Raw genomic sequence first — 24,933 nt, 5'->3', positions numbered from 1 at the left:
GTGTGTTGAGAGCAGAGAAATGATTTCCATAGAGAGGAGGCTTTGCATGGTCAGCTGATCCTCCAGTGAAGTGAGAAGGTTTATAGTCCTGTGAGTTCAACACTGCAGGACTCAGATGTGTCAGTCAACACAGCAGAAAGCACAAGCACCATGACTCTCATCACCATCCTCATCTGGACGCTGGCCTGCTGCTGTTTCACAGGTTCATTCACTCAGCAACATTTCAAACATGATGTGCTGCCTTTTCTCTCATTGATTTCTGCTGATAAATGAATGATTTGTTTTTGTCTGCAGGATGCAGCGCTCAGGTGACTGTGACTCAGCCTCCAGTGGTGACATTTACTCCAGGATCCACTGTCACTCTCACCTGTAAGACCAGCCAAGCTGTTTACAGATACTCTTATCTTGGAGATTTTATGTACTGGTATCAACAGAAATCTGGACAGCCACCAAAGCTCCTAATAAGATATGCGAGCACACGTGAATCAGGAACACCAGCTCGGTTTAGTGGCAGTGGAAGCAGCTCTGACTTCACTTTGACCATCAGTGGAGTTCAGACTGAAGATGCAGCAGTTTATTACTGTCAGAGTGTACACAGCATAAACAGTGCTTGGGTGTTCACACAGTGATTTGTCGTGGTACAAAAACCTCCCTCAGTCAGACTGCAGAGACACTGAGCTGTTACAGCAGGAAGCGACTGCAGCTGCTGAAGAGGAAGAGACTCTGACACAGACCACTGAACACAGAGCTGACAGTAACCTCACCAAGCACAAGCTAAAACACGTTAACACTCCTAAAACAAACAGTAGTGCACCATATTTTCCTGTTTTAACCCTCAAGACACCATGTTAGTCTTACAATTTAATCAGCTTAAATCACATCAGGTTGGATTGCCTCTGGGCTTTCAAGTCCCCAACAACAGCATACTTTACAATGTCTTGTGCTACTGAACTCTCTCTGTTTTTCAGACTACAAATGAGGCAGAATACTCTGCCTTCTATCCCAGGCCTGGCAAAGAAATTCAGCCACTAAAAGGTTCCCCTTCTGAAACAAATTCAAAATGTTTCCTCATCGTCTGACCAACAGAAATCAACATAGTTAGAGGTCATCTTACTGAAAAGTATATTCCTTATGTCTTCATATACAGGACAGTAAAACAAGAAGTGAACCTCATTCCCAGCTTCACCTAAATGACACAACAAACAAATTCTGTCCTCCTCTGGGGTGGCGTTAAACCTTCCAGTCTCTAAGGCTAATGGTGACGTTCCTGAGTGCAACTGTGCACACAGGGATCTTTGTCTCTTGTTTAGACTCACGTAAGGTTCCACACTGCAGCTATTCTTTATGAGACAATAAGTTGGTAGTTTTGGTTTATACCATATGTCAACAGAGCATTTTTCTCTAAACATGAGAAACATCTCACTCCTAATCTCCTGAATATCACAGACTAACCTGTCCCTGAAAATAAATGACAAGCTGTTCAAATAAGATAATGACTTTAACTCGTTAGCTGAGGGATGACAGTGGGAGGTGTCTAATTAAAAATCTTTTTAGTGAGTCTCTGATCCGACATCTTCACAAGTCTATTCCAAAGCTGAAGCATTTCACATTTGCGCCTGATGTTTGGAGGTTCCCATCCCATATTTTGACTTTGATGTAAATGTATGGACGCCCAGGAAAGATGGACTCGCTCTATAATGCACTGTGTTACAACTTGTGTGTCTCCAGTCACAGGCTAGATTTTCTAAAGCCTGACAACAGAGCCAAGCTGAGGTGCAGAAGTCTAGTTTTCTCTGAGTCCATTTGAATTACAGTGTGCTCAGAGGTTATGGGATGTTTGCCCAATGATGCCAAAAAAAAACTATCTATCATTGTTTAATGATCAAACATAATGACTATTGTGTTTCATCTATGTTTACTTTCTGTTGCTGCTCTGCATGTCTGAGTGTAATGCTAATCTGTGTGTTGCTACTTTGTGTTGCTTACATGTCTGTTTGTTGTTGTTGTGTTATTGTATTGTAGTGATGCTCTGCTGTTGCTTGTTGCTTGTGGCTTCTGTTCTGCCTTGACAGTTTCTACCTGCTGTAGTCCATGCTGTCTTTATGTCTTTGTGATGCGAATTTCATCCTTTTATTGGCTTTAAAACATCTTGCCATAGGACTGCAACTGAAAATTAGCTCGCATGGCTAACACTGGCGCATTTACAGAAATGTTGATTGATATGTGTTGTCCTTATAAATAAAAATAGAATAAGATAATAGTTGTATTGTACATATCAATATAACACTGACAGAGGTAATTCTGCTTTTGTTGATGCTTCTAAACTTTGACATGAATAAGATTGAATGAAGGACTCTTCTTTGTATTGGAGCATTTCAACATTGTGATGTTGCTACTTTTACTGAAATAAAGGAACTAAAAGGCTTCTGTAACTCTCCTTTTGTGGTGATTTCACTTTAATCAGTGAGAGGTCGTGTCCTTTGACACTGTTTTCTCTGTCTGTGTGTTGTGTTGGGTTGCAGGTGACCCAGGGGTGCAGCCCTGCTAACAGCCCTAATTGCTGATGCGTGGCACCTGCTGTGATTACCTGAGTTTCAAAGTCCCTCCTCCTCCTCCTCCTCCTCCTTAACCCAGCAGCACTGAGCTTCTCTCCCAGCCAGCTGTCTACAGGAGCAGAGTCTCCTCTCATCACTTTGATTGCTTTTATTTTCCCTCAGCTTCTTCCTCCAATTCATCATGGACCTGTTCCAGTTTGAACTGACTGCTCTCACTTTACTATAATGGAGGCAAAGGGACACATTTTGTTGGTGACTGCAGACGTGCTCCTGCCGTCAGTCCTAAACCTCCTGCATCTGGTTTTGGACCTTGCCTCTCCTGATGTATCATTCTGTGTGTGAGAATTTAATGTCAGGATCCATGTAAGAGAGTGTCTGACTGGACCATTATGCCAATTGGACGTGGAAACAGCGTCACCATCTGGCTGCTCACCTAGTAACCATTTACACTTGTGGGCCATGAGACCAGGACACAAGTGAATGTTAAAGAAGCATCACTTCATATCATGCACAACATGTCAGGTCCTGTGCAAGATGTAGGCCTACTTCTCTGAAACAGCAGAGAGATGAGGAACAGAGAGTCAAAAGTTTCACCATGTTCTTCATCAGTCCACAGGGAGATGTAGCCTCTACTTCCTCCACCTCATCTCTCCCTCTCTGTTTCACATGGACAGGTGTGCCCAGATGTGTTTTGCATGACTTTAATGCATCACTGCTCCTCACAGTTTTAAGTTCTCATGTCACAGAGAGTCTGAACTGTTTTCATGCACTCACACTGAAAACTGCATCAGGATGATGTTGACAATAACTCTGCTTGTCATGTTGGGTTTTCTGAGTCAGGGTGAGACGTTTTGAAAATTTATCTGACATTACTGAAGTATTCCAATTGTCACACTTTTTCTGTCCTTTTTATTTTTTATTTTTGCATTGTGATTCATGCTGCTCCATGTTGTTGGCTGTCTAACATTTCTAATGAAGGTCACATTTCATTTCTCATTTCAGAGTCTTCTGCCAACAATTTTCTGACTCAGACTGACAAATCCAAGTCTGTTAGTCTTGGAGGGACTGTGACCATCAGCGCCACAGGGAGTTCAAATATTGGTGCTGATCTCTGTTGGTACCTTCAGAAACCTGGACAGGCTCCCAAACTTCTTATATATGATGCATCAACTCTCTTCTCTGGAACTCCGTCTCGATTCAGTGGCAGTAGATCTGGTTCTCACTACACTTTAACCATCAGTGACTTTAAGGCTGAAGATGTTGGAGATTATTACTGTCTGGGTGCTCATGATGATGATACATTCACACAGTGATTTGTCGTTGTACAAAAACCTCTTTCAGTTTGACTGAAGTGAAATGGCCTGCTGCAGGTGCAGAGGGTTGGTGAAGAGACTGTGATGAGGATAACTGGTCCAGTAAACACAACACAAGAGTCATCAAGCAGAACCACAATGAATGTAAATCAAACTGAAACAGACTCACAGACGCTCTTCCATATACAGTTTGAAACTTATATTCTTGTCACTTCATTCAGTCTCTTTATGAGGAAGCTGGGAAAGTTACATTAATGTTTGAATATGACACTGATATTTAAAAAATGTTTAACAGTGACTCTATAGCCGCATAAAAACCTCTAATCTCAGAGTTCAAAAGGAAATATAGATTTTAATTTAATTACTCAACATGTCAAAAATTCACGATTCCATACTATACTATTATTACACTATATACTATTATAGTGTCACAAAGTAATAAAAATGCAGCCATCTTCTGTACTAACAGGTATAGTATGATATCAGTTATGATCTTGCAATGATCAAGAAGGTATTTGTCATAATGAATATATCATAAAAGAAACACAAAGACACTGACTCATTATAATCCACAGTTTTATTTAATGATGGTTTAATGTTCATGCCACATTTGTGATGAATGAATAGTTTGTGTTGGAGTGAAACTAATAACATTCAGTTGAAGTTGAAAAATAATGAAGATAAAAAAGAATATGCAGAAGATGAGTATTAGAAAGCAACATGCAGACTAAAACACTGAGCAGAGAGCTGTGAAAGTGCAGAAAGATGTGAAGAGAGGAGATGTGTAGCTTCATCAAGATGTGTATGAAAGAAGCAGCATCATTTCCAGACAGGAAGTGTTGCTGAAGCTCTACTCTGAGCAGCGGTCAGGGTCCAGGCTTTGAGTGACAGGGCTCTGTCCATTCAGACTGGCCTCACAGCTCACTGAGCCCGCCTTCCTCCACTGGTCTGCAGGGAGGCTCAGGGTGCTGCTCCAGCTGTAGTGGCCGTCCCTCCCCAGGACCTCCAGGCTGTGTGACACCCCTGAGGAGCTGCTGCTGCCCCCCACCTTCCAGCCCAGCCTCCAGGCTGAGGGGAAGCCCCCGCTGGCCACACACACCAGTGTGGCACTGTCCTGCTGCAGCTCCTCTCTGGAGGGGGGGAGGACGCTCAGGGTGGGCCGCACCACACCCACTGGAGGAGACAGAGAGGGGGGAGGAGAGGGGGGAGAAAAGACAAAGGAATGAGAGTGAAGGCTTGGTAATAAAGAAAAATCACATCCTGCTCATTTCTTACATTTGATCAAATCAAACAGAATAACTTGTGCTGCTGTTGCACTCATAAATCACTCAGTATCAGACCATCAGCCACATGATTCAAGTGAGACTAAAAAGCTTGATTGATAATGATTATTGATGACATCTTTATATGTGTTTCATAATGTGTGACAGTGAATAACTCGTCCCTGTGATGATTTTCTTCTGTTGAAACTGACAGAGCTGAAACACTCATGTGAATACAGTTAAAACCTTTGTCATCTGTCTCTTTCACTTCCTTTTCACTACATGGAAAATGAATGAACCGTGAACACAAAGATAAACTGCATTTACTGAGAAAAACATCTCTGTGTTTAACAGAATCCACCTCAGATCATAATTCATTTTTTAGAAACATATTTTCCAAATTAATGAATAAAAAAAAAACTAGTTATGATTTTTTTTAGCGTTCACGGTCTGACTTGAACAACTGTTACTTTTAAACATTTTTTAAGAGATAAAAATTCAATATTACTATGAAAAAGATAAGAAAATTGTTATTTTGTTTTTTCTTTTTAAATGTAAATGAATAAAATGCTGAGATAATTTTGGTTTCTACAATTTCTCATCAGATTGATCAAATAACAAAAAAATATCATCAACATACAAACACTGAATTTGATCAGAGTCTCATTTAATACTTGAAAATAGTTCTATTGGCTATATATTGAATTAAATGAAATAAAATCTCTGGTACTTACAGTCAACGACGAGTTTGGTTCCTCCACCAAAAGTGACCCACAGTGATACAAACTCATTAAGTGGCCGTACAAAAACCTCCTGCACTGTGAACAAGCATCTATCCACTGAAAATACTCTCTGATTTTTATAATTACAGAGAGAACATTAAACTTTACCGAATCTATAAGGCTTCTTTAATGACATGGAATGAAAATATTGTATAAATAAAGATTAGTTCTTGAGTTTTTCTTTACTTTTCTACACCTGACAGAGAAATGATTACAGTCTGTTTGTAAAAAAAAGTCATTTTTCTTCACAGTTTTATTTCAGTTAATACATGGTCAAATACCCATGATGCATTTTAAATAATAATGATTTACAAACTATTGTTAAAATGAATATAAACATATAATTTATCTGCATTAAACCCTGTGAGTAAATGAAAGGCAGACAAACAGACATATCATACCAAGCACAGTGAACACAAACTTGTCCTTAAATCCTCAACTGCACTTGTAATATAAATCTTTTCTTCTTTTCCATTAAGATGATAGATGGTGTAAATCCAAGCAGTATTCCTCCTGATTTTGTGTCCCACGTTGCCTTGAGTGTGTTGAGAGCAGAGAAATGATTTCCATAGAGAGGAGACTTTGCATGGTCAGCTGATCCTCCAGTGAAGTGAGAAGGTTTATAGTCCTGTGAGTTCAACACTGCAGGACTCAGATGTGTCAGTCAACACAGCAGAAAGCACAAGCACCATGACTCTCATCACCATCCTCATCTGGACGCTGGCCTGCTGCTGTTTCACAGGTTCATTCACTCAGCAACATTTCAAACATGATGTGCTGCCTTTTCTCTCATTGATTTCTGCTGATAAATGAATGATTTGTTTTTGTCTGCAGGATGCAGCGCTCAGGTGACTGTGACTCAGCCTCCAGTGGTGACATCTGCTCCAGGATCCACTGTCACTCTCACCTGTAAGACCAGCCAACCTGTTTACAGATCCTCTAGTGTTGGAGATTTTATGTTCTGGTATCAACAGAAATCTGGACAGCCTCCAAAGCTCCTAATATCATTAGCGAGCACACGTGAATCAGGAACACCAGCTCGGTTTAGTGGCAGTGGAAGCAGCTCTGACTTCACTTTGACCATCAGTGGAGTTCAGACTGAAGATGCAGCAGTTTATTACTGTCAGAGTGCACACTACATAAACAGTGCTTGGGTGTTCACACAGTGATTTATCGCTGTACAAAAACCTCCCTCAGTCAGACTGCAGAGACACGGAGCTGTTACAGCAGGAAGCGACTGCAGTTGCTGAAGAGGAAGAGACTCTGACACAGACCACTGAACACAGAGCTGACAGTAACCTCACCAAGCACACACTACATATTCACATTAATACACTGGCATATTTCATATATTTTTATATACTTTCATTCTTATCCCATTTGAAAAAGTTATGACAACTTACATTCCATGATGCTCATTTTCTACAGACAGTAGTTTCACTGAAATGTATGTAACCAAAAATCCAAACATACATAAGAAATACATCCAACATTTAACAGGCGACCTGTTTCCCTCTGCCTCCAGGCTGTGTGCTAAGCTAAGCTAACTGGCTACTGGCTTTAGCTTCATGTTTCTATACAATATGGCAGTGGTATTAAGTTTGATCAAGTATTTAAAGAATCAGTTTCGAACTGTTCTTTTGAGCGTCATCAGGTAAACACCAGTCAACAGTGAGAGTGAAAACACTGCCAGAGACTTTGATAGATTACACACAGTATTTAATGAAGGCTCGACTGAGGAGAATCACAGTTGAACATACAGAGTGTAACACAGAGAAACATAACTACAGCAGAGGTGGAGCAGCCTGACCTCGAGGCCTCCTTCAGGCCTGATACTGATCTGACTGTGACTTTAGGCCCAACTGTCTCGCACGACCTTCACTGACCAAGACTGAGGGTTTCAATACAGCACAAACACCTTCACAATCAGCAGCACAGTTATTAAGAATAGACTCACATCTTCATGCTGAGCTGCACACATTGTCCTCCATTTTCCATCAATGTTGCTCTCTTCCCCTCTCATTGAAACTCATCCTTGTATCAACACAACTGTTGTTACAATATTTATCTTCTCATTCAAACAGATTATTACCACAAAACAACAACCCACGTTGCACACCAAACAAACAAACTCCAATTTATCACTCAACATTTTAATCCTTTATTTAAGGAGGAAACACGTCTTGATGTTGATGTGAAGTTTGGTGAAAAAGATGAGGTAGTTGTGATAAACAGCTGAGTCACTCAGCAGATTCTAAATGAAATACACTATATATCTGTTCATGTATCTATCTATTTATTTTGAGCCCTCTTCTTCAAGAGCACCTGCATTTTTTTCTTGAGTTTTTGGACAATAACAATCGGTCCTTGAGCACACCACTACCTCTCTTCTCAGTTTGAACTTTGTTAGACCCAGAGGGTGGGTCTTTTTAGTGGAGTAGCTCCGCTTTACACAGCGTTTTTGAAGGACTGTTTTTCACCATGCCGGACAACAATGCCTTTTCCGACTCAAGGGAGCAAGGGAACGACATAATAGTGTCTGACTCTCTCTTAAATGACACAGATACCCCCGTTTCCTCACCAAGTGACCTGAACGAACAATATGACACATTGAGGAAACTGATGGGACAAGACATTAAACTACATTGGCATATAGTATCACTCTCTGACTATTGGAGAGAAGCAATCATCCCACGAGGCTTACGTTTGAGCAAGTTCCCAGCCTTTGGAAAGGAGAATGCTGTATTTAAAGAGAAGTGGGAATCCATTCTTAACAAATGCTCCATGGATTTAATGTTGCTGCTCATAGAGGAAGGCAAGAAACAGAGGGAGGAGTTGAAAATTCAACTTGAGACTTTAAAGGCCTCCCTGTCTACTTCCAGTACTGAACAACGACTCCCTTTTGAGGAGAAATTGAAAGCTGATCTACACAAGTTGGAAAATACGGTGAAACAAACCAAACTTTGCAAGCTCAGGAGGGATGAAGATGACTACAGCCGAGGAGATGTGTACAGCTGGCAAAGATGAATGACAAGAGCTCATACCCATGCGCAACCCCTACACCGCAGGAACACATCTGTATCCTTCAACCTGACCAGCAGTGATGAAGAACCCAATTATGTCCACACTGTGTCCAACACATCAGCAACCAGCAGCAGTTTTTTGGGAGAGGAATGGCCACCAATTTCCAGACTACCTCCAAGAAACAGAAAACCCGCAGAGGAAGAAAGACCAAGAAGAGGGCGCCCTCAATGGCGGGGAGCACACAGACAGGGTCTGAGAAGCCAGACATCAAAGACCCACCATGTGCAGTAGTTCAATCAATCAATCAATCAATTTTATTTATAAAGCCCAATATCACAAATCACAATTTGCCTCACAGGGCTTTACAGCATACGACATCCCTCTGTCCTTATGACCCTCACAGCGGATAAGGAAAAACTCCCCAAAAAAACCCTTTAACGGGGAAAAAAAATGGTAGAAACTTCAGGAAGAGCAACTGAGGAGGGATCCCTCTTCCAGGACGGACAGACGTGCAATAGATGTCGTACAGAACAGATCAGCATAATAAATTAACAGTAATCCGTATGACACAATGAGACAGAGAGAGAGACAGAGAGAGAGATGCAGGTAATAACAGTAGCTTACAACAACATTATTGAAAGTAATAATATTGTAGTTATAGTTCTGGCTACTGTGGTACAATATGTTGAAAGTATGTATTAATATCTGGCAGTATACATGTGTGACAATAGTCATATGTGTATAATAACAGTAGAAGTATGACTAATGACTAATGATGGCAGCAGCAGCAGGAGGCATCTGGCAGGACCACGGCAGCAGCACAACCACACACGTCACACTGTCCAGGCACCGCTGCGATATGAGTTAATCTGAGAGACAGTGGAGCACAAAGGCTCCGGAGAAGAAGCCGAGTTAGTGACATCCAGAATGGCCGAGTTAGCAAGATGCAGTAATAGAACACGAGAGAGAGAGAGAGAGAAGGAGAGAAGGTGCCCGGTGTTTTATAGGGGGGTCTTCCGGCAGACTAGGCCTAAGTCAGCCTAACTAGGGGCTGGTACAGGGCAAGCCTGAGCCAGCCCTAACTAGCTTATAAGCTTATAAGCCTAACTAATAAGCTTTATCAAAGAGGAAAGTCTTAAGTCTAGTCTTAAATGTGGAGACGGTGTCTGCCTCCCGGACCGTAACAGGAAGATGATTCCACAGGAGAGGAGCCTGATAGCTGAAGGCTCTAGCTCCTGATCTACTTTTGGAGACTTTAGGGACCACGAGCAACCCTGCGTTCTCAGAGCGCAGTGTTCTGGTGGGATAATATGGCACTATGAGCTCACTAAGATATGATGGAGCTTGACCATTTAGAGCTTTATAAGTAAACAGTAGGATTTTAAATTCAATTCTGGATTTTACAGGGAGCCAGTGCAGAGAAGCTAAAACAGGAGAAATATGATCTCGTTTCTTAGTTCCTGTTAGTACACGTGCTGCTGCATTCTGAATTAGCTGGAGAGTTTTTAAGGACTTACTAGAGCTACCTGATAATAGAGAGTTACAGTAATCCAGCCTAGAGGTAACAAAAGCGTGGACCAATTTTTCTGCATCTTTTCGGGTCAGGATAGGCCTAATTTTCGCAATATTACGCAGATGAAAAAATGCAGTCCATGAGGTTTGTTTTAAATGAGAATTAAAAGACAAATCTTGATCAAATGTTAATGTTAGGTTTCTTACGGTAGTGCTAGAGGCCAGAGCAATGCCATCTAGAGAAACTATGTCATCAGATAAAGAGTCTCTGAGTTGTTTGGGGCCAAGAACAATAACTTCAGTTTTGTCTGAATTTAACATCAGGAAATTGGTGCTCATCCAAGTTTTTATGTCTTTAAGGCAGTTATGGAGTTCAGTTAATTGATTACTTTCTTCTGGCTTCATCGATAAATACAACTGAGTATCATCCGCATAACAATGGAAATTTATAGAGTGATTTCTAATGATGTTACCTAAAGGAAGCATATATAGAGTAAATAGGATTGGTCCGAGCACAGAACCTTGCGGAACTCCAAAACAAACTTTGGTTATGACCGTCAACAAACTGAAAACGATCAGATAAATAAGATTTAAACCAGCTTAGTGCAGAACCTTTTAGGCCAATTAAGTGATCCAGTCTCTGCAGTAGAATTTGATGGTCAATTGTGTCAAACGCCGCACTAAGATCTAATAAAACAAGTACAGAGACAAGTCCTTTGTCTGAAGCAATCAGAAGGTCATTTGTAATTTTAACTAGTGCTGTCTCAGTGCTATGATGCACTCTAAATCCTGACTGAAATTCCTCAAATAAATTATTATCATGGAGAAAATCATACAGCTGGTCTGCGACTACTTTCTCAAGGATCTTTGACATAAAGGGAAGATTAGATATTGGTCTATAGTTGGCTAACACCTCTGGATCCAGGGTGGGCTTTTTTAGTAGAGGTTTAATTACAGCTACCTTAAAAGACTGTGGTACATAGCCTGTTAATAAGGATATATTGATCATATCTAATATATGAGTGTTAACTAAAGGAAAGAAAAGACCTCCTTAAGTAGCCTAGTTGGGATGGGGTCTAAGAGACACGTTGATGATTTAGATGAAGAAATCACTGCTGTCAATTCTTGAAGAGAAATTGGGGAGAAGCAATCTAAATATATATTAGGTCTTACAGCTGTGTTTGAGGTTAGATAGGTACTATCTGAGGACAGGAGGTCATGAATTTTGCCTCTAATAGTTAGAATTTTGTCATTAAAAAAGCTCATAAAATCATTACTGCTAAGGGCTAAAGGAATACAAGGCTCAGTAGAGCTTTGACTCTCAGTCAGCCTGGCTACAGTGCTGAAAAGAAACCTGGGGTTGTTCTTGTTTTCTTCTATTAATGCTGAGTAATAGTTTGCTCTGGCATTGTGGAGGCCCCTCTTATAAGTATAGTTAATCTGTCCCAAGTTGAGCTGACACCTGCCCAAGTACAAGTTCTCTCCAAAGGTTTGTCCTTTTCCCCCACATACAAATCAGACCTTTTTGAGTCTAAAATTGATCTTTTTCGCTTCTATAGAAGTTTACACCTAAAAACATGGTACTCTTTAGGACAAAAACACAATTTGACATACACACAGGCCACAAATGGGAGCACACCAACCTTCAAACCTAAGTCCACATTTACGCCTTTAAGTACTAATCCCACCCTTTTGACATACATTAAGAAAGTTGCTTATGAAATACAGGAACTCTTCAATAGCCCAACAACAGCCACGAAGCATAATCTGTCCCCCCATGAACGTGATGCTTTGAAAGAACTGAGTGACAACAAGGACATCATAATAAAACCAGCAGACAAGGGGGGTGCAGTAGTTGTCTTGGACTATAACAAATATTTGAATGAAGCCCACCGTCAACTGAAAAATCCTAATTACTATCAAGAACTCTCTTTTAACCCTTTATCTAGCATGAAATGTGACCTCACAGCCTTGTTAAACAGAGCCAAAGATGCGGGCTGGATCAATGAAAGTGAGTATGGTTTTCTTATGTGTGAACACCCCAGAATGCCTGCATTTTACATGTTACCAAAGATCCACAAAGAGCCAAAAGACAATCCCCCCCGGCAGACTCATCGTATCAGCCAATGGCTCTTTGACTGAACCAGCCTCTCAATATATTGATTATTTTTTGAAACCATTTGAACATGATCTTCCATCTTATGTAGAAGATACAACACATGTTTTGAACAGACTATCAGAAACTGATGAAGTCAAAGATATTTTTCTAGTAACTCTTGATATAGAATCCTTATATACTAATATTGTACATTCAGAGGGCATACGTGCAAGTGAATATTATTTATCTCGCAGGGAGGAAACTATTCCCCCCACTGTTTTCCTTTTGGAACTCATGGAGTGGATCCTCAACAACAATGTGTTCTTATTTCAAGATAAAGTATTTAAACAATGTAAAGGCACTAGCATGGGGGCCAGCTTTGCTCCTGAATATGCATGTTTGTTTTTGGGCCTTTGGGAGGAGGAGTTTATTTATAATCCTCAGAAGAATGTTTTCTTTGAAAACATCAAATTCTACTGTCGATATATTGATGATATTTACTTACATTTTTCAGGTAATGAAACTGAATTACAATCCTTTCATGAATTTTTAAACTCAACTAATGAGAACACAAGACTAAACATGGAATATTCTAAGACAAAAATTGATTTCTTGGATCTTACTATCTATAAAGGTGGTGAAGACAGTTTACACACTACCTTATTTCGCAAACAAACCAATCATAATTCTCTTCTTCATTACCATTCATTTCATCCCCCACATCAAAAAAAGAACATCCCTTCTGGACAGTTTCAAAGAGTCAGGAGGATTTGTGACTCTGACCCTGATCTTGAGAAACAGACAGAAGATCTATCTAAACGATTCAGGGAAAGGTCCTATAGGCCACATGTCATCACTGCTGCTTTGGAAAAAGTTAGGCATGTTAACCGTAGCAATTTATTGCAAAAATCACACAAACTAACGAGAAACCCCTCTAATTTGTTTTTTGTCACTCGTTATGGCACTAAAGCTCAAGAAATCAAACGGATCATTAATTCAAACTGGTCTATATTAAAAAGTGATGTGAATTTGAGAACCATTTTCCCTGAACCACCAGTCATATCCTATAAACGAGCTCCCACTATTAAAGATACATTGGTACGCAGTTATCGACCAGCACGCAGGGAGGATATGTGGCTAAAAAAAACCTCAGGTACATTTAAATGTCTTATTAATACATGTAACCACTGTTCGAATGTTATTCAAACAAAGACATTTACAGATCTGAAAACAGGAAGAAAGTACAATCAGACAGATTTTATTAATTGCAACACCACATTTGTTGTATATCGTCTAACATGTCCATGTAATTGTTTTTATGTAGGACGCACCAAGAGACGTCTTAAGGACAGACTGTCAGAGCACAAATATGCAATCAGAACACAGAATGAGGACTATCCCATGGCTAAACACTTTAAAGAGGTACATGCTAGTAATGATTCCTTATTGAGGATAGAAGGTTTGGAATCCATTAAGGACTCCATCAGAGGTGGTAACCGCCTACAGAGACTCCTCCAAAGGGAGACTTTTTGGATTTTTAAACTAGATGCCATGACCTATCCTGGCTTAAATGAGGAGACTGACTATAGACCTTTTTTTATAAATGTTAAATGCTGCAATCTGGAGTGATATTATTGTCAGAAGTTTAGAGGGCTGACAGATTATTTGTGGTTTTTTGAAATGTGTTAAATTTACTAATTGATCAGTTTGGTCGGTTTGGCTGTTTTTGTGTGGTTGCTTTATTTTGTATCTTGTTTTTTTGTCTTTTTCTCTGGGACTGATATGACCCCTTGTCCTATTTTAACCATCTGTATTTCCTCAACAGAAGTGGAGAGTCTGGTATCACTGCTCTGATTGTTAATTTGACTTGAGTTCTATCACCTGTGTTAATCTGACTTGAGTTCTATCACCTGTGTCCACTCACCAATCAGGACCCTGACACTCCCAGTTGAGCCTATAAATAGGCCTGCTTTGAACATCATGTCTCCATTTGTAACCCTGATGAAGACCCAAGAGGTCAAAACTGCTTGTTTTTTTTAAGTGTCTTTGTACAAGCAATAATAAAATAAAGGCTTTTTAATGAAGTAATTAAGCTACCTTTTTTCTTTCCCTGCTCCATGCAAGAGTGTCTGAAGTTTGTTTTTCGTGTTTACTATATATCTATCTTCCAATTATCCTAAATGTAACACCTTGTTCTGGATAATAAGAATGACATAAATGCAATTAATGAAGAAAATCAAAGTCAATCAATAACAGGTCATGGTGAGTTCAGTGTTGGTCCAGTTTGCCAGCAGGGGGCGATGTAGATCTGTTAATAAGGACAAAGTCATGTGAGACGATAAAGAAATAAAAAGAAGAATGTTTCAAAGAAGACACGTTGCCTTGAGTGTGTTGAGAGCAGAGAAATGATTTCCATAGAGAGGAGGCTTTGCATGGTCAGCTGATCCTCCAGTGAAGTGAGAAGGTTTATAGTCCTGTGAGTTCAACACTGCAGGACTCAGATGTGTCAGTCAACACAGCAGAAAGCACAAGCACCATGACTCTCATCACCATCCTCATCTGGACGCTGGCCTGCTGCTGTTTCACAGGTTCATTCACTCAGCAACATTTCAAACATGATGTGCTGCCTTTTCTCTCATTGATTTCTGCTGATAAATGAATGATTTGTTTTTGTCTGCAGGATGCAGCGCTCAGGTGACTGTGACTCAGCCTCCACTGGTGACATTTACTCCAGGATCCACTGTCACTCTCACCTGTAAGACCAGCCAAGATGTTGGCACAGTTTATGATTCTGATGGTAATGAGCATGAAGCTATGTCCTGGTATCAGCAAAAATCTGGACAGCCTCCAAAGCTCCTAATAAAATATGTGAGCACACGTGAATCAGGAACACCAGCTCGGTTTAGTGGCAGTGGAAGCAGCTCTGACTTCACTTTGACCATCAGTGGAGTTCAGACTGAAGATGCAGCAGTTTATTACTGTCAGAGTGCACACTACATCAACAGTGCTTATGTGTTCACACAGTGATTTATGGTGGTACAAAAACCTCCCTCAGTCAGACTGCAGAGACACTGAGCAGTTACAGCAGGAAGCGACTGCAGCTGCTGAAGAGGAAGAGACTCTGACACAGACCACTGAACACAGAGCTGACAGTAACCTCACCAAGCACACACACTGCTTATCACACACATATGACACATGACAACCCAGAGTTGAGACCAGGACAGAGAGTTGCAGTCCTATACACCTCTCTGAGCTTCTAGTTCAGTTACCCAGTCATAAAAATTAAAACCTCTTCTGTGACAGAAAGACAAAACAGGAGAATTAAATGCGGACTGTTAAATATCATGTCTCTATCGTCTAAAGCAGTGTTAGTAAACAAATTAATATCAGATAATCATATTGATTTACTCAGTCTCACTGAAACCTGGCTGTGTCAAGATGAGTATGTTAGTCTAAATGAATCCACTCCTCCCAGTCATAATAATACCCACATTCCTCGAGGCAGCAGCCGAGGAGGGGAAGTTGCAACCATTTTTAACTCTAGTGTGTTAATCAGCCCTAAACCTAAACTACACTATAATTCATTTGAAAGCCTCGTTCTTAGTCTTTCACATCCGACCTGGAAAACCTCACAGCCACTTTTATTTGTTATAGTGTACCGTGCTCCTGGCCCGTATTCTGAATTTGTATCTGAATTCTCAGAGTTTTTATCCAGTCTAGTTCTTAAATCAGATAAAGTTATTATTGTAGGCAATTTTAACATTCATGTCGACGTTGATAATGACTCCCTGGCTACCGCGTTTATCTCATTATTAGACTCCATTGGCTTCAGTCAGGGTGCACATGAACCCACTCACTGTTTTAACCATGCCCTCGATCTAGTTCTGACGTATGGAATTGAAATTGATAACCTAACAGTCTTTCCACAGAATCCCTCGCTATCGGATCATTATTTGATTACTTTTGATTTCTTTTTACTCGATTACACGCCACTCAGCAACAGTTACTATACTAGATGTTTATCAGATAGTGCTGTCGCAAAATTTAAGGAAATGATTACTCCGTCGTTAAATTCAATACCAAGTCCTTCAGTAACAGAGGTTTCCCGTACCGACTTTAACCTCTCCCGAATTGATCATTTTGTTGATAGCGCCATAGGCTCGCTGCGAACAACACTTGACTCTGTAGCTCCTCTTAAAAAGAAGTTAACAAAGCCAAGAAAGTTCGCTCCTTGGTATAACTCTCAAATCCGTAGGTTAAAACAAATATCGCGAAAGTTTGAAAGGAATTGGTGATTAACCAAACTGGAAGAATCTCGTTTAATCTGGACAGACAGTCTCAAAACTTATAAGAGGGGCCTCCGCAATGCCAGAGCAAACTATTACTCAGCATTAATAGAAGAAAACAAGAATAACCCCAGGTTTCTTTTCAGCACTGTAGCCAGGCTGACTGAGAGTCAAAGCTCTATTGAGCCTTGTATTCCTTTAGCCCTTAGCAGTAATGATTTTATGAGCTTTTTTAATGACAAAATTCTAACTATTAGAGGCAAAATTCATGACCTCCTGTCCTCAGATAGTACCTATCTAACCTCAAACACAGCTGTAAGACCTAATATATATTTAGATTGCTTCTCCCCAATTTCTCTTCAAGAATTGACAGCAGTGATTTCTTCATCTAAATCATCAACGTGTCTCTTAGACCCCATCCCAACTAGGCTACTTAAGGAGGTCTTTTCTTTCCTTTAGTTAACACTCATATATTAGATATGATCAATATATCCTTATTAACAGGCTATGTACCACAGTCTTTTAAGGTAGCTGTAATTAAACCTCTACTAAAAAAGCCCACCCTGGATCCAGAGGTGTTAGCCAACTATAGACCAATATCTAATCTTCCCTTTATGTCAAAGATCCTTGAGAAAGTAGTCGCAGACCAGCTGTGTGATTTTCTCCATGACAACAATTTATTTGAGGAATTTCAGTCAGGATTTAGAGTGCATCATAGCACTGAGACAGCACTAGTTAAAATTACAAATGACAAACGTTTGACACAGTTGACCATCAAATTCTACTGCAGAGACTGGATCACTTAATTGGCCTAAAAGGTTCTGCACTAAGCTGGTTTAAATCTTATTTATCTGATCGTTTTCAGTTTGTTGACGTTCATAATGAGTCATCCTTACGTACTAAAGTTTGTTTTGGAGTTCCGCAAGGTTCTGTGCTCGGACCAATCCTATTTACTCTATATATGCTTCCTTTAGGTAACATCATTAGAAATCGCTCTTTAAATTTCCATTGTTATGTGGATGATACACAGTTGTATTTATCGATGAAGCCAGAAGAAAGTAATCAATTAACTGAACTCCATAACTGCCTTAAAGACTTGGATGAGCACCAATTTCCTGATGTTAAATTCAGACAAAACTGAAGTTATTGTTCTTGGCCCCAAACAACTCAGAGACTCTTTATCTGATGACATAGTTTCTCTAGATGGCATTGCTCTGGCCTCTAGCACTACCGTAAGAAACCTAACATTAACATTTGATCAAGATTTGTCTTTTAATTCTCATTTAAAACAAACCTCATGGACTGCATTTTTTTCATCTGCGTAATATTGCGAAAATTAGGCCTATCCTGACCCGAAAAGATGCAGAAAAATTGGTCCACGCTTTTGTTACCTCTAGGCTGGATTACTGTAACTCTCTATTATCAGGTAGCTCTAGTAAGTCCTTAAAAACTCTCCAGCTAATTCAGAATGCAGCAGCACGTGTACTAACAGGAACTAAGAAACGAGATCATATTTCTCCTGTTTTAGCTTCTCTGCACTGGCTCCCTGTAAAATCCAGAATTGAATTTAAAATCCTACTGTTAACTTATAAAGCTCTAAATGGTCAAGCTCCATCATATCTTAGTGAGCTCATAGTGCCATATTATCCCACCAGAACACTGCACTCTGAGAACGCAGGGTTGCTCGTGGTCCCTAAAGTCTCCAAAAGTAGATCAGGAGCCAGAGCCTTCAGCTATCAGGCTCCTCTCCTGTGGAATCATCTTCCTGTTACGGTCCGGGAGGCAGACACCGTCTCCACATTTAAGACTAGACTTAAGACTTTCCTCTTTGATAAAGCTTATAGTTAGGGTTGGCTCAGGCTTGCCCTGTACCAGCCCCTAGTTAGGCTGACTTAGGCCTAGTCTGCCGGAGGACCCCCCTATAATACACCGAGTCCCTTCTCTCCATCTCTCTCTCTCTCTCTCTCTCTCTCTCTCTCTCTCTCTCTCTCTCTCTCTCTCTCTCTCTCTCGTATTCTATTACTGCATCTTGCTAACTCGGCCATTCTGGATGTCACTAACTCAGCTTCTTCTCCGGAGCCTTTGTGCTCCACTGTCTCTCAGATTAACTCATATTGCAGTGGTGCCTGGACAGCGTGACGTGTGGTGGTCCTGCCAGATGCCTCCTGCTGCTGCTGCCATCACTAGTCATTAGTCATACTTATACTGTTATTATACACATATGATTATTGTCACACATGTATACTGCCAGATATTAATATATACTTTCAACATATTGTACCACAGTAGCCAGAATTATAACTATAATATTATTACTTTCATTAATGTTGCTGTAAGTTACTGTCATTACCGTCTGTCCTGCATCTCTCTCTCTCTCTCTCTCTGTCTCTCTCTTTCTGTCTCATTGTGTCATATGGATTACTGTTAATTTATTATGCTGATCTGTTCTGTACGACATCTATTGCACGTCTGTCCGTCCTGGAAGAGGGATCCCTCCTCATTTGCTCTTCCTGAGGTTTCTACCGTTTTTTTCACCGTTAAAGGGGTTTTTTTGGGGAGTTTTTCCTTATCCGCTGCGAGGGTCATAAGGACAGAGGGATGTTGTATGCTGTAAAGCCCTGTGAGGCAAATTGTGATTTGTGATATTGGGCTTTATAAAAAAAATTGATTGATTGATTGACATACACTGGCATATCTCATATTTTTTCTTATACTTTTATTATTATCCCAGGTCGAACAGTTATGACAGCTCACATACCATGATGTTCATTTTCCACAGACAGTAGTATAATTAAAATGTATGAAACCCAGAATCCAAATATACATTAAAATGTTATTTTTCCACTTGTAAAAATACATTCAACACTTTACAGGCACCTCTTTCCCCCTGTTTCTGGTCTGTGTGCTAAGCTAACTGGCTGATGCCTTTAGCTTCCTCCTAACCATACAACATGACAGTGATATTGATCTTATCATTAAATCCTTATATAGAAATTGAGTACGAGTATTTTCTAAAAACATTTAACTACTCATTTAGCATTATTCGGTAAACATCAATGAACAGTGTAACATCTTTCCTCTAAGCTGCACACAACACACTCTAAGTCATAGCTCAACATTTTTATCATTGTTTCTTTTATCTTCCATTCTATCAACAGTGTTGTCATTTGAATTACCAGAAACACATTCATTTTATGCCTTATTTAAAAAAAGAGAGACGTTTCTTGATGTTGCTGCGAGGTTTGTAGAGAGAGGTCAGGTATTGGGGTGATCAGCTGAAACACTGAGGAGGCTCTGAACGAAACACACTGAGGTCAGATGGGTTCACACAACATTATCCTAAATGCAACACCGGGATCTGGATAATAAGATAAATGACATTTCAATAATGAAGAAGAACAAGGTCAATCAGAACTTGTGTCACTGAAGTGTGTTCAGTGTTTATCCCGTTTGCAAACAGGGGGCGCTAAACACAAGACAGCCTCGTGTCAGATGAGAACCCTCTGCTTGTTCAGTCTCACAACACCTGCTGTGTGTGTTACATGTGTTTTGCATGACCTTAATGCATCACTGCTCCTCACAGTTTTAAGTTCTCATGTCACAGAGAGTCTGAACTGTTTTCCTGCACTCACACTGAAAACTGCATCAGGATGATGTTGACAATAACTCTGCTTGTCATGTTGGGTTTTCTGAGTCAGGGTGAGAGGTTCTGAAAATGTGTCTGACATTGTGGCTTTGATTAATGTCTAATTTATTATATTCTAAACTGCTGATACTCAAGGTTTATATTTCATTTCTCATTTCGGAGTCTTCTGCCAACAATTTTCTGACTCAGACTGACAAATCCAAGTCTGTTAGTCTTGGAGGGACTGTGACCATCAGCGCCACAGGGAGTTCAGATATTGGTGCTGATCTCAGTTGGTACCTTCAGAAACCTGGACAGGCTCACAAACTTCTTATATACAGTGCATGAACTCTCTCCTCTGGAACTCCGTCTCGATTCAGTGGCAGTAGATCTGGTTCTCGCTCCCCTTTACCATCAGTGACATTAAGGCTGAAGATGTTGGAGATTATTACTGTCTGGGTGCTCATAGTGATGGAACGTTCACACAGTGGTTTGTCGTCGTACAAAAACCTCCTTCAGTTTGACTGAAGTGAAAACGGCCTGCTGCAGGTGCAGAGGGTTGGTGAAGAGACTGTGATGAGGATAACTGGTCCAGTGAACACAACACAAGAGTCATCAAGCAGAACCACAATGAATGTAAATAAAACTGAAACAGACTCACAGACGCTCTTCCATATACAGTTTGAAACTTATGTTCTTGTCACTTCATTCAGTCTCTTTATGAGGAAGCTGGGAAAGTTACATTCTGGTTGGACTCACTGATATCAAAACATATTTAACAGTGTCTCTACTGACAGCTGCACAAAACATTCATCTTATTTAGAAATATAAAATATGTTTCAACACCACATTACGTTGTGTTCACATTTGCTTGATCACATATTTGAACGACAAATGTTTTTGAGGATTTGATGATGATAAAAAATGTATTCTTTTTTATATCACTATATAATTTTGAGTTCCTTACAAATACAAAGACAAAATAATGATATTTATATTTCCATGATGAATCCAAAGCTTTTCATTTCCCACAGAGAGGAGTATCAGATGAAGTTATGAAAGCATTTCATTTCTTTCTGCTCTTCATGAGTTTAAAGACCAAAGACTTGATGAAGTTATTTATCAGTGAAAGCTTTATTAGCAAAAACATCAGTCATCAACATGACAGTTATGAAGCACACTCACATCTAGCTGCTGAGCTCCACACATTCCTCTCTAAGTTGTTGTTGTCCAACACTTTACAGCAGTGTTGTTCTCTGTCACACAAAGCTTTAGTTTCCTCTACAAACATTCAAACTCAGATTGATCAGAGCAGCAGGTGTGTTCCTCCTGCTCCCCCCACACACAGCTCCTGTCCTGGGCTTCAGCCAGTCCCTCTAGCCCTCACACTGGCTCCTGCGGAGGGACTGGATCTGGCTGTGGCCATGATGGAGGACCTTGCAGGAGTACAGCTCTCCTAACATCCAGCGCTCCTGGCTCAGGCTCAGGGTGCTGCTGCTGCTGTAGCGTCCGCTCTTCTCCTCCTCTGAGCTGCTCAGGACCCCCTCTGTCACCTCTGTACCGTCCACCTCCCAGCTCACCACGGCTCCCTGAGGAGAGTAGCCAGTCAGCAGGCAGGCCAGTGTGGCCGAGCCCCCAGAGAGCTGCTCAGAGGAGGGGGGAAGCAGAGAGACTGAGGGCCTGACCATGGGGCCAGCTGGAGGGGAGAGCAGAGACACACAAGGAGCAGATTAACTTCCACTGTAGGACAGACAGCTGAACATGACACAGTTATGATACATGACAGAGGTTAACACTGCTGTGGATCAGCTGTGTGCACCATACTGTGATCAGACAGAGGAGAGGAGCTGAGACATGACAGGAAATGAGGCTTTGACTAATAAAACTAAATTAGAAAACTTGATGTCATTTTGGCTTCGAAAGTAATAAATCTTCATCTGTGGCACTCATCAAAAATATCTACATCATAGACAATATATTGCAACGTTAATTATGTGTACATGGAATTTAAATCTTGAATAACTTTGTATGATTTTCTTTTGTATCAGCTTTATAATGTGTGACAGTAAATAACTTTGTGGTGGAACAAAATGTAACATCTGTGTCCAGTTAAAGACTTTGTCATCTGTCTGTTTCACTTCCTTTTCACCACTTTAAACTAACGAACTGTGAACACAAACCACAGCTTAACTGTATAAACTCAATTATATGTTTAAACATCATATTAGATTTCATTTTAACAACTGTGTGAATATAAAAATCCCAAAATAAGAAAACACATTAATTTACTGAGCAGTAAAATGTCCCTCAGACAAGTTGAGCAGCCACATTTGGTTTGACACAAGTTAAATTGAAAACAAAATAAGAAGGAATTTAACTTTTGTGATGTAAATTTAACCATAAAATTATCTCTAAAACAACAAGAATATTTATCTCTGCAGATTTTTTTTCCAAACTGTGATATCAATCAAGCTCAATGAATCACACAAAATATATAAAAAATAAAATAATCATCATAATTTCATAATTTATGGCATTTCTTAAGCAAAATTTGGTATAATATTTATTTGTAGAAATTATAAATCTCTGGTACTTACAGTGAACGATGAGTTTGGTTCCTCCACCAAAAGTCCACCACAGTGATACAAACTCATTAAGTGGCCGTACAAAAACCTCCTGCACTGTGAACAAGCATCTATCCACTGAAAATACTCTCTGATTTTTATAATTACAGAGAGAAAATTAAACTTTACTGAATCTACAAAGCTTCCTTAATGACATGGAATTAAAATATTGTATAAATAAAGATTATTTCTTGAGTTTTTCTTCACTTTTCTACACCTGACAGAGAAATGATTACAGTCTGTTTGTAAAAAAAAGTCATTTGTCTTCACAGTTTTATATGAGTTAATACATGGTCAAATACCCATGATGCATTTTAAATAATAATGATTTCAAACTAATATGAAAATGAATATAAACATATAATTTATCTCCATTAAACCCTGTGAGTAAATGAAAGGCAGACAAACAGACATATCATACCAAGCACAGTGAACATAAACTTGTCCTTAAATCCTCAACTGCACTTGTAATATAAATCTTTTCTTCTTTTCCATTAAGATGATAGATGGTGTAAATCCAAGCAGTATTCCTCCTGATTTTGTGTCCCACATTGCCTTGAGTGTGTTGAGAGCAGAGAAATGATTTCCATAGAGAGGAGGCTTTGCATGGTCAGCTGATCCTCCAGTGAAGTGAGAAGGTTTATAGTCCTGTGAGTTCAACACTGCAGGACTCAGATGTGTCAGTCAACACAGCAGAAAGCACAAGCACCATGACTCTCATCACCATCCTCATCTGGACGCTGGCCTGCTGCTGTTTCACAGGTTCATTCACTCAGCAACATTTCAAACATGATGTGCTGCCTTTTCTCTCATTGATTTCTGCTGATAAATGAATGATTTGTTTTTGTCTGCAGGATGCAGCGCTCAGGTGACTGTGACTCAGCCTCCAGTGGTGACATTTACTCCAGGATCCACTGTCACTCTCACCTGTAAGACCAGCCAAGCTGTTTATACAGATAGTCATGGAGGTCGGATGTCTTGGTATCAACAGAAATCTGGACAGTCTCCAAAGCTCCTAATATATTTGGTGAGCACACGTGAATCAGGAACACCAGCTCGGTTTAGTGGCAGTGGAAGCAGCTCTGACTTCACTTTGACCATCAGTGGAGTTCAGACTGAAGATGCAGCAGTTTATTACTGTCAGAGTTACCACTACATCAACAGTGTTAATGTGTTCACACAGTGATTTATCGCTGTACAAAAACCTCCCTCAGTCAGACTGCAGAGACACTGAGCTGTTACAGCAGGAAGCGACTGCAGCTGCTGAAGAGGAAGAGACTCTGACACAGACCACTGAACACAGAGCTGACAGTAACCTCACCAAGCACACACTACATATTCACATTAATATATCCTCATATTTTATATTTTTATGCAGTTTTCTATCAATTCCTCCTTAAAGACAGTGTGAAACAAACATTGCAATGAAAACCAACATGATGCACATTGTTCACAGACAGTAACATCAATAAGTATTAAAATAATTCACTTCAACATTATGAACATCCAAATTGTGATTATTCACTAACTTGCACTTGTCTGAACAGATTAATTGAGACTGAGATCAACCTGCTGCATGGATAATGATATCAGGTACAAGCCTGAACTAATCAAAGAATAATCAACTTAATAAAAGTTAAGGTGAAAAGATGAGTTTTCAGTTTGGATTTAAAGGCCTCAACAGAGTCAGACTGTCTGATGTCAATGGTAAATGGACCTGCACTTGTATAGCACCTTTCTAGTCTTCCGACGAGTCAAAGCACTTGAACACTAGGCTACATGCTACATGTCACGTTCACACACTCTCACAGCACAGTTTAGGGTTCAGTATCTTGCTCAAGGATACTTC

The 24,933-nt window shown here is 40.1% G+C and overlaps 1 pseudogene and 2 gene segments (V, D, J or C); 2 read left to right on the top strand and 1 right to left on the bottom strand.

Moving 5' to 3' along the window:
- LOC117266944 (Ig kappa chain V-III region MOPC 63-like) overlaps positions 1 to 24,933 on the top strand; it is a 305,866-nt gene that overhangs the window by 134,784 nt on the left and 146,149 nt on the right.
- Positions 1 to 24,933, top strand: part of LOC144466973 (Ig kappa chain V-III region MOPC 63-like) — a 215,713-nt gene that overhangs the window by 53,808 nt on the left and 136,972 nt on the right. Inside the window, 1 exon segment of the V gene segment in view lies at positions 6,747 to 7,070. Coding sequence covers positions 6,747 to 7,070 — 324 coding nt within the window.
- LOC144466978 (Ig lambda-1 chain C region pseudogene) lies at positions 21,571 to 23,101 on the bottom strand (annotated as a pseudogene). Its single transcript, XR_013493371.1, has 2 exons — positions 23,058 to 23,101; positions 21,571 to 22,156 (listed from the first exon to the last, which is right to left on the bottom strand). The product of XR_013493371.1 is annotated as an Ig lambda-1 chain C region pseudogene (transcript).

The sequence above is a fragment of the Epinephelus lanceolatus genome, chromosome 15 (genome assembly GCF_041903045.1).
Source record: "Epinephelus lanceolatus isolate andai-2023 chromosome 15, ASM4190304v1, whole genome shotgun sequence".
In the NCBI taxonomy this organism is placed as follows: domain Eukaryota; kingdom Metazoa; phylum Chordata; class Actinopteri; order Perciformes; family Serranidae; genus Epinephelus; species Epinephelus lanceolatus.
Note: the sequence above shows the minus strand (reverse complement) of the source record. Positions and strands in the feature narration are given on the sequence as shown.